Below are 13,533 nucleotides of genomic sequence, written 5' to 3'. Positions count from 1 at the left end.
ACTGTTCTTCTACATTTTAAAGTCACAATTCCATCTCTGCAATTATTAATGCAATGTGCATGGTGATTAACAAGATTTCCTGATATAATCAAATTACTACAAGAACTCCTATAAAATTTGTTACTCCTACATTTGTTCTTTTTGTAACTGAGACAATTATTTTCAAACAGAGCGAGTACAATACAGAATTGGAAATGTCCTAGCTTTCGATCCAAAACAGCACTGCTTGTTTCAGTATTCATAAACCATTTCATATGATTATATGAACATCTAGATTATTGGCAGTTAACCAGATTTTGGTGTAATTAAAAGCATGATCAAAACTCGGTACAAGGAAGAAAAGCATCACAATTTGGCTTCTACATCATGTTTATTCGAGTTTACCTGATCACTAGGCTTAGTCTGCAAGAGACTAAAAGCATCATGGACTCTTCCCCATCCAGGAGACTGTTCAAATTCCACTCGTATGGATGCATTGATGGCTCAATCCAATCTTCGTTTGCTCATTCATGTCAATGTCTACATCAGATCATATCTCTCCGGTGGTGGAGTGTGAGCATGAGTTCGGATGGATATCCTAGAAAAACTTCAAGCAGATATTCTCCTGCAATTGAAATCCACAACACAAAAAATTCATAATCAAATCGAAAAATAATCAACAAAATCAAGGAAAGGGAGAGGTAATTAACTAAATCCATTTTTCTGTTCTCCGCAACTCTTTTCTCTTAAACTTGAGAAGGAGTATGCTTACCCCAGATCCATATCATATCAGTTGCATTTATACTGGTAATCGTTCCTGTAGGGTCTAAGACAACCATAGTGGGAATTTCATCGATTTGCCATTCCTTTTTTGTATAGTTAATCTTATTTGAGCTGAGTGACCATGGTTGTTGAATTGGGTACCTCGACGAGGAGTTTGATAAAACATTCAAGATTGTAACTACATTATTGCTCCAATTTCCAAAAGTTGAGATGGGGATCCACAAGATATCATAGCTTCTATCTAGCTCTAGCCTACTGTGAAGAGGATGATTGTATGTCTACTAAACCAGTGAAATAAATTCATCTACAACAGCAGTTGTGGTTTTGAAATCAACAGGACAACCATTCCAAAATTATTACACAAGGTTAAAACTTAACACAATAAGCTTTGAATAGAATTTTCCTTATAAAATAGTTCTGATAAAACAGCAGTTCTGGTTCGATATTAATAGTTTCTGATAAAAGTTAATTGGCAAATCCAATTAAAGTTCCTAATAAAATCTTTCTCTGAATCCTATGATCTACTTTTTTAAGGCAGAAAGTGGAGCTAACTTCCATTAATTAAGCTCTAAGTAACCGAAAATCTATATCTCTCTCCACCTAATTCCAATTCCTTTAAATACAATCAGAATCAGTCAGAATTGGTTACTTGTTGACCAAATTGAATCATACTCATCCAACCAAACAATCAAAAACATATTTACTCGACAAAATAGCATTGAATCACAGAATCAGACAAGTTTAAAACCAAATCACTGAAAGAAGAGAAAGAAGACGTGATCGTGTTCTCTTACTCCATCGAACATTTTGATGAAAACCATCTTCTTGTCTGTTACTTAAGTGATGTGAAGCATGTTCTTAAGGTTAGAGATCTTCAAACCGGTTCTCTATTGCATAACTTACCCTTTGACATTGGATCAGTCGATGACATCTCTGCAAGGAAAAAAGACAGTGTGGTGTTTTTTAGGATTACAAGGTTCCTGTCTCCAGGCATAATTTACCATTGTGACTTAAAATCTGATGTTCCAGAATTGAAGATATTCAGAGAAATTGCTGTCCCTAAATTTGATCGTGATGAGTTTCAGGTTGATCAGGTAATATCTCTTACTCCTGTTGTCAGTATATTACGGAGTATATTTTTTGATCGTGTTAAGTAATGTTAAGCCGTTCTCTGTTTCTTCTTTTGCTGTGCTTGCTTTTCCTCACGACTTTGGCATTTCGAATTAGTTTTGAAATATTGGCAGTCATGTACATGCTTTGCAAGTTTAAGACAACAGAGATAATATACCTTGATGTTAAGTTCCATCCATGAAAAGTAGTGAATTCGAATATGTTAAAACACTTGAAACACTATTGCGCATCAAGAGTCGCCTAAGGAGAATTGAGACTAGTAAGATAAAGTGATAAGCATCCTAAAAAAATATCTCACTTCCAGTTGGTATTATGTTTTCTTAAAAATGAAATAGTCACATTAGAAGATAAAGTGATCAGCATCCTACTGTAGTTTTCCAAAGTTCCAGAAAACGTAATACTCTAGTGCAATAATGAAATCCAAATAATCCAACAACATATTATCAAAATAGAGAATCAAAACCCAATTACAATCTAAATAATCACTACATACGTGAACCAATTCAGAGGAACAAAACCCTAAAACCATAATAATCAATCCTAATCGAATGCAAACCCCCTTCACCACAAAACCGTTCAAGAACACTAATTAACAATAATCCAACACTTAAAACGCAAATTACGAACAACCAAACATAAAATCAACAGATATTGCACATTTTATGGATGGATTACCTTCATATTCTCTTTCGCCGTGAGAAGAAGAACCGCCGGGCGGAGGAAAGGCCGCCACCTGAAGGAAATCGCCACCACCGTAATCGCCGCCATATGATTGATTTTTGTAGGCTGGTCTCGCCATCTATTAGGGTCTTGAGGCTTGAGGTTTTGCAGAGTGAAGAGAAGCCAGAGAAGGAAAAAATGCGGTTTTCTTTTTCATCTTTGTTTTAGTTTTTTTAATAGAATTATTTTTAGAAGCTTTATAATAAAGCAGTAATTTGAGAGCGCATACGACTTAATATGACAGCGCTTTCTATATAAGCTCTACAATATTGTGTACATATGATAGTGTTTTTTATATAAGCGCTATAATATGTTATTTTTTATACTTTTGATAGCGGAAGAGGTAAAACCGCTATTACAAAAACGCTATTAAATGATATTTATGTAGTAGTGAGCTTCCTCTTGACTGAACCCGTAGGATCACACAAATAGTACGTAAACGGATCAAGTATTTAATGGCATTAAATACTCCATCTATGGATATTCGGAATCGACGGATCTTGGTTTCAGTGGGAGCTAAGATCGTCAAAGGCAAGTAAATGAATACTCCGAAAACGATGATATTGCCGGAAACGGAAATATGGATCGTATCGGAAATATAAATATTATCCAAGTCGTAGATGTTGCCGGAAACGGAAACATGGTACGTATCGGAAAATATTATCGGAAATTGAAATATTGCCGGAATCGGAAATATTGCCGGAAACAGAAATATTGTCAGAATCGGAAATATTATCAGAATCGGAAAATAATTCCGGAAACGGAAATAATAAATATTTGTTCGAAACGGAAATTAATTCCGGAATTGGAAATGTTAAATATTGTTCGTATCGGAAATGAATTCCGGAATCGGGAATTTAATCGGAAGCGTATCGTACGAATTAGCATCGGACGAGACTTGCTAGACGAAACCCAGCACGAAGCCAGGCCCTCGCCCAGCAAGCCATACGCATCAAACCACACGCTGAACCCTCGCCAGGCCCAGCGCAAGGCCAGGCCCAGCAAGGCGTGGCGCGCGCGCGGATCAGATGAGCTGCGAGCATGGGCCAGGCGCCGTGCAGTTCACGTGGGCCGCGAGGCATGCGCGTGGGCTGTGCGGTGCGGTGCTCATGCTCGTGCTCGTGTGGGTGCTATACGAATCCTAAAGCTATCGAAATTCGTGCTATGATTAAATCCTAATCCTAGAAGATAGAAATTAATTAAATAGAGTTCTAAAGGGATTCTAATTAATTAATTTAGTGTTCTAATAGGATTCGAAATCCTTTTCCATGATTCTATAAATATGTGCCTAGGGTCACAAATTTATACACGAGTTTTTCAACAAGTATTCATACAATAAAACAGTGATTTTTGAGCAGAAAATCAGTCACATTCTTGCCCATAATTGCCGAAAATTATAGTACCTTAAGGGCGATTCTAGTTGGTCAATCTTAAGGCGGATCCGGACGTGTTGTGGACTATCTACGGAGGGACGACACTTGGAGTCCTAAAGACTTGTTCTTGTTCGGTTCGGGCGCAGCTAGGGAGGGCACGCTACAAAGTGTATGCACCTAAATTATGCTAAATGATTATGTGTAAATAATATGTTTCCTGGCATTAAGGTTTTCCGCATGATTTATGTTTTGTCATATGTATCATAACCTAACAATTTTATGCGCAGGGAATTCCATCACTGAGGTGACACAGAGTTATTATTAGATATTTTAGTGTTTGGAGAGTTCCCAACACTTGTCCACTGGACTTTGATTTTCAGAATTATTATTAGATATTTTAGTGTTCGATGCTTATTCTAATTAATGATAAAGTTAGTAGTCGTGTCAACAATCGAGTCTTGTCTCTATGATTGAATGTTTATTCAATGGCTTTGGCATGTGAACTTATTAAAATTTTCAGGAGTTAAGCATGTTTAGTTATAGGCTTTGTTTTAGCTTGTAGTACACAACTTTTGTTGATTACGTGCTTTCATGTCTTTTGGCCATCGCCTTTCAATAATGACCCAATGATGATCAACCAATTGCACTTGCATTGTTGGGGAGTAGCATTTTCTAATCAGGATTTCTAGAGGTGACTTACAAGCCAAGTAATCATTCAGCATGGCCGGATTGATTGAGAGAGTTTTTAATTGCTTGCATTGTTTGAACACTGTTTTAATAAATAGTCTAGACTTTTATTTTTTCTAATGGATGGTTTTAAATTGAATTTTTTGGTTTGGGCCTATAAGGTTCCAACTTGTAGTAGAGGCCGTTAACTATTTTAATTTATATTTTGAAACTTAGTTATTTTCTCTGCGTAATTCTAGTACTAGAATTAACCATCATCACGGTGGCGGTAATATTCTGGTAATTTCTTTATTTATCTTGAAAATGGGTTTTATAAAAGCAAGGAATTATTAGTATGTTACAATCTGGCAATGCTCGTCCTTCGAGGTTCCACAAATCATGGACTAAAAATTCGGAATTGAAACTAATGTGAATGCATAAAAGCTATAAAGAAATACATCATGAAAAGTAAAACAATTACTTGAATTGAAAGTGGAGATCTTGCTCTAGGAATTCAGAAATCTAAAGACAATTAGGCAATTAAACTACACTAGAAAGCAATAAAGACTGGTGAGAGTATGCCACTAAGAGGGATAACTAAATGATTGAAAATAAACCAAAAGACACACTCCATACCTTATACTTAAGGGCAACCTTTTATTTATAGTAAGGGGAACATGTGCCCAAAACATAGGATTTTTGTCTTACTTTGCACGGGTCTCTTCAGCTCTGCACGACCCCTGCCATTTGTGCACGACCTCGCGCTAGGTTTGGGTAGTAGATAATGCATGAACCATGCCAAGGTCGTGCACAAGAATCTGCACTACTAGGTCGAATCGTGCACGACTCATGCTTGGCTGCTTCCCATGGCGTTCTTCTTTCCCAATGTAATGTAGGGACTGCATCACCTATGTGTGAATGTCTCCCCTAGCTTCCCTTCTTCTCTTCTTCACTTCCCCTGTCGTATAATGTCTTGCTACTTCAAGTGCATAAATACGACTTGGTGGAAGCTTTCCACCCATACTTCTCCTTCTTTTGTGGTAGCCTTCATTGTTGTGGTCAATCTCTCTTTTGGATTAGCGGGACATCCATATTCCGTGCATCACTTTAGCTTGGATTGAAAATAGGGAGAGGAAAGCTCTTCGTAGAAAACAAGCAAAGAAAGACAATAGAGTAGGAATAGCTCTAAATGCAACTAAACTACGATAATATGTACACAAAAGGGATCCTAATTGGCACCTAAGGATGTGCAAAATTACAAGCACATCACAACCCACTGTCTCCAAATTTTCCACCGAGGAAGAATATCTTGTTGTTTCATACACAGTACAGACATTATATTATCGATATGTTCCTTGTTAGTTGAGTTGGGAATCGTCATTCGTGCACCCGTGAAGTTTTCTTGTGATAATGTTTATGCGTCCTATCTTGCAGTGAATCCATTTCAACGTAATTGTAACAAACATATCAACATAAATTATCATTTTATTAGGGAGCGTGTTGCTCATGATGATTTAGTTGTACGTTAGTCCATATTGAGCCACAAATCGTTGACATTTTTATGAAAGGTAGTTGGGTCAGCATTTTATGTTTTTAATATCCAATATGCATGTGGTTCCCCCTGCACACATATTAAGGGGTGTAATAGAGGGATACTGATTGTATGCTCGTAATTGTACCAGCTAGTTTACGATATTATTATATATGAGTGACGAACACCTGTATTAGAGTAAGCCGTATCATAATGTTCACATTAATGACCTGATCTAGACTTAGACATGGATCCCAATTGATATGACCGGGCGTAGGACTGGGTGAATTGAGTGGACTCGAACCGACTAGACTTGGCATGTCGTAAATTCAAACCAGACTTCACCATTTAACCCGAATTGACACCCACCCGTAGGTTTACTTCAACTTTACTCATTTTCCCTTGAAATTTTGCGTTATTAGGTAGGGAATTGCAAGTGTCACTAGCTGTAGCAATAACACTAATGGGACAGGATTTGAGTCGAGAAGATGTAGTGGGATCGCGTACGAGCGTACGTGCTTGGGACAGTTAAGTCACACACAATTCAGTAGTTCGTATTTCATTTGTCAATATAGAATAGCTAAGAAGAAGCTACATTTCTCATTTGTCAATAAACAGTTTGTTAAAAGAAGACAAAAGTCAGTATTAGCGTAAAAATTAAACATAATTAACGTCAACTGTTCAACTACCTAATTGAGTAATTTTTGGTCTAATTTGAATTCGTATGACGTTGAAATAGAAAGCAACTTTGTTTGTTTTAATCTGATGCGCTTCGTTAGTTGCATGCGTGTATATTGTTGTCTGTATATAATATATATACAAGCTGAGGCTAATTAACTTATGATATACCTAATTAAGAAATATTTATTCAATTTTTAGATGAAGTTTTCCATTATTTTCCAACTTCTCTTATCCTCTTTGTTGTTCTTTCATAACTGCCATCAATGCCAAGCTACCAAACGGTATCGTTTTGAGGTCTGAGAATACTCCCTACATTCAGTTCTCCTATGTTTTTTGTTCTTTCCGTTTTAAAGTTTTCAAAAAAATACATATATATGTATATATAGACATACTTAATTAAGGTGTTAGAGTCCCTCAAAACAAAATCAAAAAATTAAGACGTTAGAGCATGATTAGCTCATGTGAAAAATAAGGTTTGAGTTTTTGGACACGACATATGCCCCTGTTATTTTGAAAACAATTTCTATCTTTGAAATGGGTGGCCGGGTCTTAGCAAGGTCTTAAATGAATTTTTGAAAAATAAGATTCAACTTAAAGCTCAATGCGTATGCCCTATCAATAAAATAAGTTGGTTGAGATTGGTGGGTAAAGGTTTAAATTTGGTTGATCAAGCTGAAAGTTTATTAACTAGAACATGAGTTACATAATGTTAGTGGAATGCTGACATGGAAGATATGAAAAAAGTCTAATGACAAACTCCATGTACATGCTCCTTATATTTTAAAATTACAAAGTTTTATTGGTAAGTATTAAGGCCCTGATTTTTTTTTAATTAGTTAATTAGACTCATTTCAAACAAAATAAGTCCATATAAAATTAGACAAGTCATACGAATTATAAGGTGAGATATGATAAGTTCAGATAAAATGAAGTTTTTTCCTGACAACTTTGATCGATTCAAGCCGTAGTTGTCTGGCAAAAAAATGGAAACTTAACGATGTACATTTTGATGATGAAAACAGCTAAGGGAAGCCAAATACAGAAGATTGTGCAGGTCGAAGAAGATTTTAACGGTAAATGGGAAATTTCCAGGACCAACAATAAGTGCTCATAGAGGTGACACAGTCATCGTGGATGTTATTAACAATGGCAACTACAATGTCACCATTCATTGGTACCATCGCCGTTTTTCTAATAATATAAATAATATATAATATTGATATTTGATATATACTTATAGAATACAGCATATATTATTAGGCATGGAGCACCAATGAATCGATATCCATGGACTGATGGACCAGAATACATAACACAATGTCCAATTCCACCGGGAGGTAAGTTTAAACAGAGAATAATACTCGGAGATGAAGAAGGCACAATCTGGTGGCATGCTCATAGCAATTGGACCAGAGCAACCGTACATGGCGCCTTTATCATTTATCCTACACTCGGAACTATTTATCCCTTTCCAAAACCTCATGCCCAACTCCCCATTATATTAGGTATTGTTCATCGCGTTAACTATATATTTAAATATACACACTATTTAATACCAAGTATATATTACTTTCGTGAAACCTTGGATTTTAATTATTAGACTGGTCTTAATTAATATATGTATCAAAAGGTCTTGCGCGCACACAAGGTGTACAATAAATTTATTGTACACCAAAAAATCTTTTCCCCTTTTTTCATAACTTTATCCTAGTTTTGATTAACTTTTATATTAGTAAAAAAAAAGTTGATAGAAATGATTAAATGATTAACTTTATACATTATTAGTGATTTTGAAAAAATAAGTTTTACTAAAATAAAAAAATTTATCACTTAAAAATAGATAACTTTTACCTATATAAACTTAACTTTTAAGCATTTTGAGTTAACTTTTACTTCGATGTACAATATTTATTGTACACCCAATGTAAATAAGAATTTGTGTATACGCATATGTGAATATGTGATGCAGGAGAATGGTGGAAGGTGGATATACAGACACTTTATTATGCAACCGTTAGGACCGGAGGCGATCCTAATGTTTCTGATTCCTTCTTAATTAATGGCCAGCCTGGTGACTTATATCCCTGCTCTAAACAAGGTTAATTATGCTTTTTAAAATGCTCACTATAGAGTCGTTAATTACAAATTAATTAGTTAAAATTGAAAATATATCAACAACTCAGAAACATACTATTTCCATTTTATTTTATAAAGATCTTCACAGTTAATATTTGCACAAATATTAAGACAAAAATTGAAAATTTGGTTGAATATAATAAAATATAGATAAAGTAAGAGAAATGTGTAAAAAGGTGGGTGAGTGTAAGAAAAAAGTGAGTGAAAAGTTGTAAATATTGTGAGATAAGAATGATAACGTAATAAATTTCCATGTGAAAAAATAGAATAAAACAGAGTATAAGTAACATTATGAAACAGACTAAAACAGAAAGTGTAAAGATGATCATTTTGAAACGGAGGTAGTACTATTTATATACGATGACATGTACATGGTATATATATGAGTTTATATTAATTAGTTTTTGAAGTTCTAACAATCTCGTGAAATATAATTGATTAGAATGACAAAGTTAACATTATTATCCAAAATTCTGAAGTCATATTAATATTTGTAATAATGTACTGCAGATACATTCAAGTTGAAGGTTGTTCAAGGAAAGACTTATCTCCTACGAATAATCAACGCGGTAATGCAGAACCTGATGTTCTTCGGAGTAGCAAACCACAAGTTAACAGTTGTCGGGTCAGATGGTAGCTACACAAAGCCATTCACAAGTAATTACATAGCTATTTCCCCAGGCCAAACCATAGATGTTCTTCTTGAGGCTAATCAAACTCCTAAACGTTACTACATGGCTGCTAGGGTTTACGAGCGCACGTTAAGTGTATCCATTGATAACACCACCACTACTGCTATAATCCAATATGATTCTCTCGATGACTCTACTCCTCCATTATTACCTATCCTTCCTAACTCCAGTGACTTGAATGCATCAATAAGATTCACAAATTCCCTAAGGAGTTTAGCTAGTAAAGATCACCCTGTCAAAGTCCCCTTAAAAATTACCAAAAGATTATTTTACACCTTATCAATTAACACTTTGGTATGCCAGGAGGAGGACGGAAATACATGCCAAGGGCCTAATAATACACGACTTGCTGCCAGTGTAAACAACATATCCTTTGTAAATCCTAACATTAGTATACTCGAGGCTTATTACCATAACATGATCAATGGAAATTTCATGACTAACTTTCCGGATAAGCCACCCAAAATGTTCAATTACACGGCACCTTTCTTGCCAATCAAGTTAGAACTACCAAAAAGAGGGACAAAGGTGAAGGTGTTGGATTATAACGAGACAGTTGAGCTTACTTTTCAAGGAACTAGCGTGGTTGATGGAGCTGATCATCCAATGCACCTTCATGGCTATAGTTTCTACGTCGTTGGGTCCGGACTAGGAAACTTTGATAAGGATAAAGACCCTTTCAATTATAACCTTGTTGATCCTCCTTTTCAGAACACCATTGCAGTTCCTTATAAAGGTTGGACAACTATCAGATTCCGGGCTAACAATCCAGGTTTATCTATACTCTAATTCAATATAAACGAACTCATCATTTTTTTAAACAAACATTATTAGTTTTATTTTATTACGGAGTATTGTCTTATTATTAATTCATAAATTAAATAAGTTACCTTTATTTATGTTTTTTTTAGGGGTTTGGTTTATGCATTGTCACGTGGATCGTCACCTTACATGGGGCATGGAAACGGTATTCATCGTCACTAATGGTAAAACACCAGAATCAAGAATCTTGCCTCCTCCTCCGGACATGCCTCCATGTTGATATATTCAAACTCAAGTGTAACAGCTTTCTATATCCGCTACGGATCGAGTACATGAAATAAATAATGACTACTGTGATCCCTATTCATTTGTACTACACATTCAGGATAATATGAGATATTAAATTATTTACCCTTTGTTTGGTAGAAAGGAATCCCAAGGAAAAGAAAAATATTGGTTCATGCGTTTGGTTTCAAAAATTAAATTGGATTTGATGAAAAAGAAAGGAAAAGTAAATGGAAGGAAAACATCATTCATAAATCTTTATTTTCCTTTCCTCCCAAAATTGCGGAATTCGGAACGAAAGAGAAAATTAAAAGCTTTCAAATGATATTCTTTTAATTTCCCCTTACTTCCTTCCATCAACCAAATGACGGAATATAAATTAAGTTTTATTTCTCTTCTTTTCTGTCCCCTTCTCTCCCTTACTAATTAGTGTTGTACCAAACAAAGGCTTAGGAATTGAATGGAAAGAATACATGCATAGATACTCCGTATTCCTTATCCGGTATGATGTGTTAATTTCCTAACAATACATTGTACCCCTCCGTATTTTATTAATATAGAACGGCACACGTATTAAGGAATGAGTGTTAAATCTAATAAAAATACTAAAATAAGTGGGATAGGGAGTAATAAACAAATAGATAAAGATAAAGGGAAAACTAAGCATTTTAATCAAAGTGGAATGGAGTTAATTGTAGTGGTGATCCCGGCCTAGAGGAAATTATATACGGAGTATATTAAATAATTATAAGGTGGGGTACAAAAGTTACTAAAAATAAAAAGGGTGACTCATAAAAAATATTTTCGAAAATGGTAAGTGTGACGCCTAAAAAATACAAAGGGAGTATTACTTATATATATTACTACCTCCGTTTCCAAATGATACTAACGGTTAATGTTTGCAAAAAAAAATTAAAAATAAAATAAGAGGAAGCACTACTACAAAAACACCTTTACAAGTCGTCCTTTTGAAGTAGCCTCAAATTAATGTGCGACACCAAAACATTTAGAGTCTCATTTTATAAAACAGGCGACACATAAAGTTGCTAGCAGATATTTCAACGAGACTAGCGAGTCGCTTGTATTATAAAATGGGACTCTAAAACTTTTGGTGTGGCACATTAGTAACATGCGACACTTATTTCTTCTTAATTTTCTTTTTAATATTTTTTTAAAAATCAAATTAAATACTTTAAATTTCTATGTCGCGTGTGTTAAAAAACGAGACTCTAAAAGTTTTGGTGTCGCACATTGATAACATGCGACACCAGTTTTTTTTAATAAAAAATCAAATGAAAACTTTTAGTGTCGCATGTGATATAAAATGAGACTTTAAAAGTGAACATGAAACCTCCCGGACCCCCTCCCTCTCCCTCCTCGTTCAAACATCCATGGTTATCAACAACAATCCTTTCAGGTACTCTTGGTCTCACGTCGTCGTCCCCGAAAGGTCACATCACGCTTAACAAAGATAATTCTTGGACAAACCGACCTTAGGTTCCTTTAATTAACTTTAAAGCAAGTGATCACATGCAAGTAGCAATATTCATGTTCTAAATGCATGTTCAAACCAACATAGTGTCATGACTAGGGTTATCCGAAAATGCTGCTTGTCATGTACTCGAATATAATTTTAGAAGCTCGCAAAATAAGCATCTCAGGATAATTTGGAATAAGTGACACTGGATAGAGAACGCCCAAGTGTGTTAGGCGTTTCCCAGGATAATATAGAACGCATTTCCTTGATAACTGTTTCATAGGAAAAAGAATATAGAGCGCTTGCCTTACTTAACAGTTTCGTATTTTTTACAATAATAAAAAATAATTAAAATAATTAAATATGTATATTAATTTTAACATATAAAGCGGGGCTAACATATGCGTACTAATAAAATTGGGAATAATAAACATATACTCCGTATTACAAGTAGGAAATCCCACTGTTATCTATTCCCCTCTCCCTATAAAATATTTTTATTTAAATTTTAAAGAAAAATAGAAAATCGTAACGCCGTGAGATCCAACTGCTGTTTAATGTGTATACGTATTCCATTCAAAAGTTGTAAAATCACGTTTAAATTGTCAATTGCCAGCTTTCACCCTTAGTTAATTTTTTGTCAACTATATTTAGATAAATCCCTTTCTTTTTTATTATACCCTAACCTACACCAATTCTTTACAATTCCACTTGTATGGACCCGGTCCACGCTATAATTAGCGTGGACCAGGGTATTTTTGTAAATTAACTATATCTTCATAATAGTAACTATGAAAAAAATATAGTCATTCTGATAAGAATAACTATTTTATACATAGAGTAACTATATGTTCTGTAAAGTAACTATATCTTCATAATAATAACTATGAAAAGATTTTATCTAAAGAGTAACTAAATTATATAGAAAAGTAATTTTAACTGTAGAACAATTACTACGAAGTATATTTTAAAATAAACAATATAATATAGATGCTTTAGAGGTCATATAGTAACATTTTCAATTATAGTTACTATTATTTCATATAATTACTGAAATAAAAAAAGAGTAAGTATATAAAAAGTAAGAGTAATTATAACTCTTGAACAATAATTAAGAAAACATTAATTACATGATTAGTTTTTTTTAGCTACGACATTCTAATTATTTACATCTATTCAATAAGACACATTAAACTCAAATGTTTTTAAACTAAAAAGTACTAATCGCCACGTCCACGTCCCTTCTTTACACCAACACGTCCTCTCCTTCGACGTTTGTGTCCTCTCTTTTCTCTACCACGTCCTTGGTTTTCATTG

The 13,533-nt window shown here is 34.5% G+C and overlaps 1 protein-coding gene across 2 annotated transcripts; it reads left to right on the top strand.

Annotated features, from left to right (window-relative positions):
- The first annotated feature begins 7,025 nt into the window (after nucleotides 1-7,025).
- Nucleotides 7,026-10,993, top strand: LOC110797594 (laccase-14). 2 transcript variants are annotated; one of them, XM_022002708.2, is made up of 6 exons: nucleotides 7,026-7,158; nucleotides 7,887-8,038; nucleotides 8,125-8,369; nucleotides 8,834-8,962; nucleotides 9,511-10,464; nucleotides 10,604-10,991. In XM_022002708.2, the coding sequence occupies exons 1-6, from the start codon at nucleotides 7,063-7,065 to the stop codon at nucleotides 10,732-10,734; spliced, it is 1,707 nt and encodes a 568-aa protein (XP_021858400.1). In that variant the 5' UTR covers nucleotides 7,026-7,062; the 3' UTR covers nucleotides 10,735-10,991. The 2 variants fall into 2 exon arrangements, with proteins under 2 accessions (XP_021858400.1, XP_056682408.1); XM_056826430.1 differs by lacking the exon at nucleotides 8,834-8,962 and having other exon boundaries at nucleotides 10,604-10,993.
- The last annotated feature ends 2,540 nt before the right edge of the window (nucleotides 10,994-13,533 follow it).

Source organism: Spinacia oleracea, chromosome 4, assembly GCF_020520425.1.
Source record: "Spinacia oleracea cultivar Varoflay chromosome 4, BTI_SOV_V1, whole genome shotgun sequence".
Classification (NCBI taxonomy): Eukaryota; Viridiplantae; Streptophyta; class Magnoliopsida; order Caryophyllales; family Amaranthaceae; genus Spinacia; species Spinacia oleracea.
This window is presented reverse-complemented; position numbering and strand designations above follow the sequence as displayed.